General features: G+C 41.1%; 1 protein-coding gene across 2 annotated transcripts in view; it reads left to right on the forward strand.

Annotated features, from left to right (window-relative positions):
* ZNF720 (zinc finger protein 720) overlaps positions 1-9113 on the forward strand; it is a 55198-nt gene extending 46085 nt beyond the window's left edge. Inside the window, exons 5-6 of one of the 2 annotated variants that reach the window (XM_017515532.2) lie at positions 7110-7204; positions 8165-9113. In XM_017515532.2, the coding sequence (XP_017371021.1) occupies positions 7110-7138 (29 nt within the window). In that variant the 3' untranslated portion in view covers positions 7139-7204; positions 8165-9113. Of the gene's footprint in view, positions 1-7109; positions 7205-8164 lie in introns of those variants that run through there. The other variant, XM_037733843.1, reaches the window with a different exon arrangement.
* Positions 9114-10334: the final 1221 nt, after the last annotated feature.

Consider the following 10334-nt stretch of genomic DNA (forward strand, 5'->3'; position numbering starts at 1 on the left):
TCCCAAAGTGTTGGGATTACAGGCATGACCCACCACACCTGGCCGAATTTTCTTATATCTTTTAAGGATTGTGTTTGTGTTTTGGTTTACTTTGCATATATATGTGGATCTTGAGAAAGCTTGTCAAATTCTATAAAAACTATGGAAACTACTTGAAATTTGAAGGGATTCCATTTAATTTGTAGGTCAAGTTGTGGGGTATTGTATTCTTTGCAAGATTACTTAATATGGAATGTCTTTCCATTTATTCAGCGCCTTGATTTATTTTAGCATAAGGAAATCTTCCAGTGTAAAGTTCTTGCACTTCTTTTGTTAAATTTATCCCTGGGAGTAAGGGGCCAAGAAGTCAACTAAAAACAGCTGCAGTTGAAGGCTCCCAATGAGAAAAATAAAAACAGCTAGTGAATCCTGCACCAGCAACTGAGGTATTCAGGTTCTCTCAATGGTACTGACTGGGCATGGGCATTACCCACGGGGATTGAGGAATAGCAGGGTGATGCGATGGCCCACCTGGGAACCACACAGGGCAAGGGGAGCAGCCAACCCCATCCAAGGGAGGCAGTGAGTTATTCTGCCACCCTGCCTGGGAAGCCATTGGTTTTTCCATGGATCTGTGAAACCTACAGATTAAAACATCCTCCTCATGAGCCCACACCACCAGGGCTTTGAGTCCCAAGCACAGAGCTATACCCAGTTTTAGCAGCCACTTGGCTGGAGACTGCCTAACACTACCGAGTTCCCAGGAAGAGGGGTGGCCATGAGCACTGCGGCTGCCTGATGCCTAAGATAATTGAGCTCCCGGGGGAGGGGTGGCAGCCATCACTGCAGTTCCAGTCTGCCATTTTTCTTCTGCCAGTGCCAAGGAGACTGGAACGTTTGGACCCAGAAGGAATTCCCCACAGTGCAGCACAACAGCTGTGGCAGATTGTGGCTGGACTGCCTCTTCAGACTGGACCCTGGCCCAACCGTCCTCACAGGGGGTGGCATGGGGGGGCCTCCCTAAAGGAATTTTAGCAACTCCAGCCAGGGGTTTAGGGAGAGAACTCCACTCCCCGTGGGACTGAACTTCTTGGGGGAGGGGCAGCCACAGTCACCATGGATCAGCAGTCTTTCCCCCTGCTTGCTGTGAGGAATTCGGGCAGTCCAGATTAATAGGATTCCCCCAGTGCAGTTCATCCCCTCTGCCAATGGGCAGCCAGAATGCTTTGTTAAGTGGGTCCCGAATTCCATGCCTCCTGACTGGGTAAGATCCCCCAACAGGGATCACCAGGCACTTTATACAGGAGAGTTCCCGCTGGCACCAGTTCAGTGCTCCTCTGGGACAGAGATTTCAGGGGAAGGAGCAGGCAGCTATCTTTGCTGTTCTGCAGCCTCCACTGGTGACACCTCTGGGTGGGGGAGGAATTCAGGCAAATAGTGTCTGGAATGGACCCCAGCAAACCACAGCAGCCCTATGGAAGTAGGCCCTGACTGTTAAAAGAAAAACAGAAAGCAACAACAACAATAGCATCAACAAAAATGTCACCACAAAAACCCTATCCAAAGGTCAGCCCCCTCAAAGATCAAAGGTAGATAAACTCATGAAGATGAGAAAGAATCACCAAAAAAGCTCTAAAACCTCAAATAGCCAGAGGATCTTTTCTCCAAATGATTACAACACCTCTCCAGCAAGAGGAAGGAGGCTGAGATGGATGAATTGACAGAAGTAGGCTTCAGAAGGTGGGTAATAGTGAATGCTGAGATAAAGACGCATGCTCTAACTCAATGCAAACAAGCTGAGAACCATGATAAAGCATAAGGGACTGTTAACCAGAGCAACCAGTTTGGAGAGGAACATAAAAAACCTGATGGAACTGGAAAACACAGCATGAGAATGTCACAATGCAACCACAAGTATCACTAACCAAATAGACCAGGCAGAGGGAAGAATTTCAGAGCTTGAAAACTATCTTGTTGAAATAAGATAAGGTAAGAGAAAAAACAATGAAAAGGAGTGAACAAAACCGCCCAAGAACTGTAGGATTATGTAAAAACACCAAACCTACGACTGATTGGGGTAGTTGAAGAGACGGAGAGAATGGAACCAAGTTGGAAAACATAATTTAGGATATCATCCAGGAGAACTTCCCCAACTCAACAAGACAGACAATATTTAAATTCAGGAAATCCAGAGAACCTCAGTAAGATACTCCATGGGAAGATCAGTCCCAAGACACATACTCATCAGATTCTCCAAGGTTAAATGAAGGGAAAATGTTAAGGGCAGCCAGAGAAAAAGGCCAGGTCACCTACAAAGGGAAGCCCATTGGACTGTCAGCAGAAACACCACAAACCATAAGAGATTGGGGCCAATATTCAACATTCTTAAAAGATTTTCCAACTGAGAATTTGTATCCAGTCAAACCAAGCTTCATAAGCAAAAGAGAAATAAAATCTTTCTCAGACAAGCAAATGCTGAGGTAATTTGTCACCACTAGGCCTGTCTTGCAAGAGCTCCTGAAGGAAGCACTAAATATAGAAAGGAAAAACTATTACTAGCCACTGCAAAAACACACTGAAGTACATCCACCAATGACACTAAGAAGCAACTGTATCAACGAGTCTGCAAAATAACCAGCTGACATCATTTGACAGAATCAAATTCACACATAACAATATTAACCTTAAGTGTAAATGGGCTAAATGCCCCAATTAAAAGACATACAAAGGCAAGCTGGATAGAGGCAATCAAGATCCATCGATGTGCAGTATTCAAGAGACTCATCTCACCTGCAAAGACACATATAGGGTTAAAATAAAGGGATGGAAGAAAATTTACCAGGCAAATGGAAAGCAGAAAAAAGCAGGGGCTGCAATCCTAGTTTCTGACAAAACAGACCATAAACCAACAAAGATCAAAGAAGACTAGAAGGACATTACATGATGGTAAAGGAATCAATTCAACAAGAAAAGCTAACTATCCCAAATATATATGCACTCAATACAGGAGCACCCAGATTTATAAACAAGTTCTTAGAGACTTACAAAGAGATGTGGACTCCCACACAATAATAGTTGGAGACTTTAACATCCCACTGTCAATATTAGACAGATCGAGACAGAAAATTAAAAGAATATTCAGGACTTAGCTTTGGATCAAGTGGACCTGATAGATAACTACAGAACTTTCCACCCCAATAGAATATACGTTCTTCTCAGTGGCACATGGTACCTACTCTGAAATTGATTACATAATTGGAAATAAAACACTCCTCATCAAATGCAAAATAACTGAAATCACAACAAACACTCTCTCAGACCACAGCACAATCAAATTAGAACTCAAGATAAGGAAACTCACTCAAAACCACACAGCTACATGGAAGTTGAACAACCTGCCCCTGAATTACTCCTGGTAAATAATAAGATTAAGGCAGAAATAAACAAGTTATTTGAAACCAATGAGAACAAAGAGACAATGTACCAAAATCTCTGGGACACAGCTAAAACAGTGTTCAGAGGGAAATTTATGGCACTAAATGCTCACATCAAGAAGCTAGAAAGATCTCAAGTCGACACCTTAATATCACAACAAAAACTAGAGAAACAAGAGCAAACAAACCCAAAGCTAGCAGAAGACAAGAAATAACCAAGATCAGAGAGTGGACCTGAAGGAGAAAGAGACATGAAAAACTCTAAAAAAATCAATGAGCCCAGGAGCTGTTTTTTGTAAGAAAAAAAACAAAATAAATAAACCACTAGCTAGACTAATGAAGAAGAAAGAGAGAAACATCAAATAGACACAATAAAAATGATAAAGAGGATATTACCAATAACCCCACAGAAATAAAAACAACCATCAGAGAATACTGTAAACACTTCTATACAAATAAACTAGAAAATTTAGAAGAAATAGATAAATTCCTGGACACACACACCCTCCCAAGACTAAACCAGGTAGCAGTTGAATTCCTGAATAGACCGATAACAAGTTTTGAAATTGAGGTAGTAATACATAGCCTAACAACCCAACAAAGCCCAGAACAGATGGATTTACAGCTGAATTCCATCAGAGGTACAAAGAGGAGTTTGTACCATATCTTCTGGAGCTAATCCAAAGAATTGAAAAGGATGAACTTCTTCTTGACTTATTTTATGAGGCCAACATCATCTGCCTACCAAAACTGGCAAAGAAGCAATTAAAAAAAAAAAAAGTTTCATGCCAATATCCCTGACGAACATTGATGCAAAAATCCTCAATAAAATATGGCAAACCAAATCTAGTTGCACATCAAAAAACTTATTCACCACAATCAGCTACAAATGCCAGTTTCTTCCATGCATACATTGCATGGTGGTGATGTCTGGGCTTTTAGCATACCCATCACCCAAATAGTGACATTTTTGCCCAATCATTTTTTACCCCTCACCCCCCTTCCACCCTCCAACCTTTCGTGGACTCCAGTTTTTTTGTGGACTCCAGTGATTGCTATTTCACTCTATAAGTCAATAAGTACCCATTGTTCTCTTCCTGAGTTATTTCACTAAGGAAAATGGCTCCCAGTTTCATCCATGTTGCTGCAAAAGACATGTTTTCTTTTTTTTATGGCTAAGTACTTTGTGGTATATGTGTACCACCTTTTAATTTTTTATTTTTACACAGTAACATTTTTTTGGGTAACATAGTAGGTGTTGTATGTCTATGAGGTATATGAAATATTTTGTTACAGACATACAATGTGTAATAATCACATAGGGATCAATGGGGATTCCTCACCTCAAACATTCTTCCCTGTGTTATAAACAATTCAATTAAGAGATGATGTAACAGAAATCGTTTTCAACGTCTATTTTATGCCATACTTCAGAAGACCTCCTTTAATCTTTGACTTTGGTCCCTGTTTCTAAGAAAAGTAACTGAAAAGGTCGTAATACCGCCCTTCAGAAGAAAGGAACAGCGCTAAGTAATCGAAAAAATGCCTCCTCTTGAAACAGATAGATTTGGAAATAGAAGATATAGGAAGGATTGAGAATCATAGATACAGGAGCTTAAAAACCTACGCACGATGATAAAGAGAGTAATGTCAAAGCACTTGGAAAATACCAGGAAGTTGAGAGAGTTAACAGAAGGGCACAGGCTGAAATGGCCACAAAATTGAATTAACTGAAAGACAAGAGTGTAGGCTGGAATGCAGTGATAACATCATAACTCACTGAAGCCTCCAACTCCTAGGCTCAAGTGATCCTCCTGCCTCAGCCTTCCAAAGCACTGTGATTACAAATGTGAGCCACCAACCCAGGACATTTACAGCCTTTGATAAATCAAGTAAATGGGAAGTTAAGAGACAAAAGATAAGTAGTTAAAATGTGTGTGTATAATATATATTACTTTTCCACCTTGTTTTTTCATTCTTTTCAAATTATCCTGAAGTATTTCTAAATGATTTTATACTAAGATGTAGAGAAAACTTTAATAAATTTCTAGAAAGCAGTCATGACCACATTATAAAAAAAAACAAAAAAACAATTCAATTATACTCTTTTAGTCATTTTTAAACGTACAATTACATTATTTTTACTATAATCACCCTATTGTACTAGCAAATACTGTATTTTATTCTTTCTATTTTTTTATATACATCAATTATCCCCACTCTTCCACCCACTGGTAACCATCAGTGGATTATGGGCTGAAGGTGCATATCGTCCTCAGCCTCTGGTAAACACCATTATACTCTCTACCTCCATGAGTTCAATGGTTTTGATTTTAAGCTGCCACAAATAAATGAGAACCTGCAAAGTTTGTCTTTCTCCGCCCAGCTTATTTTACATAATGTGATGACTTCCGGTTCCATCCATCTTGTTGCAAATGATAGAATCTCTTTTTAACAGCTGAACAGTAGCCCGTTGTGTACATATACCACATTGTTTATACATTCATCTGTTGGTGAACACTTAGGTTGCTTTCGTATCTTGACTATTGTGAATAGTCCTACAATAAATGTAAGAATGCAGATATCTTTTTAATATAATGATTTATTCCCTTTGGATATATACCTAGTAGTGGGATTGCTGCAGCTAATGGTCGTTTTATGTTTAGTTCTTTGAGAACTCTCCATACTGTTTTCCATAAAGGTACTAATTTACATTCCCACCAGCAGTGTATAAGCGTACCCTTCTCTCTGTAGCCTCACCAACATCTGTTGCTTTTAGATATTTTAATAATTGCCATTCTGACTCATGTAAGATGGTATCTCATTGTGGTTTTCATTTATATTTCTCTGATATTAATGATGTTTAGGATCTTTTCATATGTTTATTGGCCACTGGCATATGTTGTGAGGTAGAGGGAAAGTTTCCCTCTTCAGCTGGACTTTTTCCTGCCTGAAGAATTCAGTTGATTGCATTAGCTTTACATGTGATCTAATCAGTCCAATGCAGTCAAGTTTGATCTAATCATCTCCCCCACATTCCAGCTAGGAAAGGATATTTTATTTGGTGTTTACTTTTTCTCTGCATTATTATCTTACCACATATGCATATATCTAATATAACGGACTATAATTTGATATTTGAAGTTTCCAAGCATTTGAGAAATTGTAACATCTATGCGTACAATTTTACACTATATATAATTTTCTTCATGTGCAAAATATGTATACTCATGTCAATATGCAGTCTGTCTAATTCTGCATCTTGAAATCTGGGCAGGGTCTTAAATACTTCTAGGTGGGAATTGGGACACAAATCAGATAGGGATAAGTTCCTCACATTCCCATTCCTGTGCCCCCAGCTTTGATTTCTTGCTTATTAACACGATGATGGGGCTCTGCAATTCTCCCCTTATCGGTGTCTAGGTCCCTAGGGCTTTCACAAGGGAAAAAATTTCTTATTGAGGCCACGATGAGTGGCAGGAGGGAGAAATCTCCTCAGCTAATAGGAGTGAGTCATGCCCAGCTTAAGGGCTTAGAAAAGCCAGGTTCACAGAAACAACCTGGACCTCATTCTGTGCATGTGTGTGTGAGACAGAGCACCTTTCACTGGAGCTTCACCATGGGATGGGGAACTGAAGACCAGACTCCCACTGCCCCTCCATCCAATGCCCCATTGACCCACCTTCTTTCCACCAGATCTCCTTTACAGAAAGCGGCTTGGATAAGGAGGAGAGACCATTAGAAGAAAAGATGCTCTCTTCTCATTCAAGGAAGAGCCACGCCCAGGCAAGGTAAGACCTTTGGCTGTTCCTTTGGAGGCTAGCAGGAGGAATAGAATTAGGCATACTGACCTGTGTCTTTGGCAGGGTTTCACTTTGAGATTAGAAATGGGAAATGATTTACAGTCATCAGAGGGATTTCAGAAATATGACGGTGATCCCCTGGAACTCTGTGCCATTCACACTCCAAACTGGCTGAACAGCCTCGATTGAGAGAATGACCCACAAATATGGGTCAGGTATAGACTTTAGGGCTCAGTGCCCAGGAAGAGATGAGTCACCTAAACTTTCTTTTGCACTGAGATCAGAGCCCAATCCAAATGAGGAAGATAATTCCAAGGAAACTAAGCTCTAAGTCAGAAACGGCACTGCTAAATTATGTAAGATGTGATTCTTCCAAGGTGAGAAGAGATTGTGGATGGAAAAACACAGTCTCCTCTGGGAAGGGAACCGGGAGCTCTGGCATCCAGGGTCTTATAAATCTTGGACTCTGGAGAACAGAGAAGAGCCGAGTTTTGGTGGCAGCCTCAGCTCTGGTGTGTCCAGGATGGACTAGAGCTCTAAAGGTGTTCAGTTGGAGGCAGTCACTCAGACTTTCATTTTATCCACGGAATCAGAGTCCAGCTCAGATGCGGGAATTCCAGGAAGAGAGAAATCTATTCCATGGACCGCTGCCAAGATAGAGCAGGTAGGATCTTGCTATTTTGTTGCAAAGGGCAGATGGGCAGGTAATTTATACAGAACTTGAGCAATAAAGGGGTTTCTCAGTGGCTGTGAGGATTTTAGAGATTCTAACATGCAGAGAGCATTTGGGAACCCAGGAGGGGCTTAGCCTCACTTCCTTAGGGAGGCAGAGGGGGCCGGGAAGGAGAGATTAATGGGGTTCACCTAAAGGTGCATGGGGACCTTCTGGGAATAAGCATCCATGGGAGCTGTTCTGGTAAATCTCTCATTCACGTGCTTCCTCTTCAGGACACTGTCAAGGACATGAGCCAAAATTGCAAAAGGATTGCTTGACTGGAAAAGAAACCAAAGGCCTCTGACCCTGTACACATCAACAAAATGAGGAGACCCGTGATGCCTGTTGTGGGTGACCTTCAGAGGCCCATGCTGGGCACAGCAAGAGGCCCAGATCTCAATCTCTAGGAGACCACCCACTGCCACCTGAGAAAAGCCTGGTGACCTCTCCGCACACTCTGTCTGAAGCCATTTATCAAAAAACAGCAGATGTGGGACCAGCAGGTCTATTCTCTGCTGACTTGAGCTCACCTGGCTCCAGGAGCCTCTGTGCTGTGATACAGACCTGTGCAGTGGCCACCCAGGTGGCCTGTGTCTTCCCCGCTGAGGGCTGCTCATCCCAGCCACACTGCCAGGTCCCTAGGATCCAGCCCTGGATGGAGAAGCTCAGAGCTCCTAGGAAGAAAATGGGCCCACCCCTTCCCTGCACAGAAGATAAAGGAGCCTATTGGTGGATCAAATGAGGATTAGGGTCAGGGGCACTCAGACCCTATTCAACCTATTCAACAGAGGACACGGCTGTGAGAGTGAGAACAAAGATGTACTACTTCTCAGGCAATTTTAGACACACTGTGTTAAATAGTGACACAGCCGGGTCAGTCTTGGCAAAGGAGTTTGAACAGTATCCTCAAAGTGGAAACTGTGTTTCGTTTAGGTCTAAAACTACTCACAAATTTTGTATTTCATGTTAGACATTTGATGTTTTTGAATGTTTTGTGACAGTCATGCATTTCTTTGTAATCAGAAAATATTAGAGTATAATCATTCATACGTGTTTATTATGTATTGCAAAGTACAGCAAAATGAATGTATATGTAGATCCTCCCTCTTTAAGTCAGAAAAGCCTGTAGCTCTTTACTCTCCCACTCTGAGTCAATAAAGCACTGATATCTACTAAACTTTAACAGCATTCTCTCTGGAGAAATGTTGGTATTTTTTCAGTTCAATGAAACGATAAAATCACCATGGCATTGTTTCATTTTCTTTGTTCTAAAACTGTCAGAATGTATTAAGTGCTTGTTGATCATATTTCTTTCTTCCCCAACCTGGATTATGTTATTTGCCTAATTTTAATCTTCCATTTTATAGGTCTCATTGGAGCTTATTTTTTAAAACAACTTTATTAAAGTAGCATTAACTTTCAATAAGCTGCACCTATTTAAAGTGTTCAATTTATTTGGTTTGATGTATGTGTATACCTGGGGAATCATCAACACAGTCAAGACAATGAACATATTAATTTCCCCCAGATACTTTATCATGATTACCCCCCATTTCGATTCTTCCTTTGCGCTCCTTGCAACCCATCTCTAAGCAACCACTGCTTCTAGTATCAATAGATTGAGTTTCACATTCCAGAATTCTATATAAACAGAATCGCACAGCATAAGATCCAGTCCCAGTGTAGCCGGTATCAACAGTTCATCGCCTTTCCATGCAAAATTGCATCTAGAGTTTGTTTATTCATTCACTAGTTGAAGACCATGTGAATTGTTTCTAGTTTTTGTCTATTACACATAAAACTGGCATGAATATTCATGTGCTGAATAGACATATATTACAATTTTCTCTTAAGTGAATACTTCAGAGTTTAATGTTTAAAAAAGAAAACAACCACCAAAGTGTTTTGGAAAGGGGTGGCATCATTTTACATTCCCATGAAGACTGTACAGGGGTTCCATTTCCCCTACATTCTCATCACATTTAATGTAGTCCCTCTTTTTAATTTTTTATTTTTCTCTTTTTTAACTTTTATTTTAGGTTTGGAGGTACATGTGAAGGTTTGTTATATAGGCTGAAGATTTGTTACATAGGTAGATGCATATCATGGGGGCTTGTTGTACAGATTATTTCACCACCCAGGTGTTAAGCCTGGTACCAAATAGTTATTTTTTCTGTTCCTCTCCTTCCTCCCAATCTCCAGCCTCAACTAGACCCCTGTGTCTCTCGTTCCCTTTTTTTGTGTCCATGTGTTCTCATCATTTAGCACCGTCTTATAAGTGAGAACACGGGGCCGGGCGCGGTGGCTCAAGCCTGTAATCCCAGCACTTTGGGAGGCCGAGGCGGGTGGATCACGAGGTCAAGAGATCGAGACCATCCTGGTCAACATGGTGAAACCCCGTCT

This window comes from Cebus imitator, unplaced genomic scaffold, assembly GCF_001604975.1.
Source record: "Cebus imitator isolate Cc_AM_T3 unplaced genomic scaffold, Cebus_imitator-1.0 Scaffold552, whole genome shotgun sequence".
Lineage (NCBI taxonomy): Eukaryota > Metazoa > Chordata > Mammalia > Primates > Cebidae > Cebus > Cebus imitator.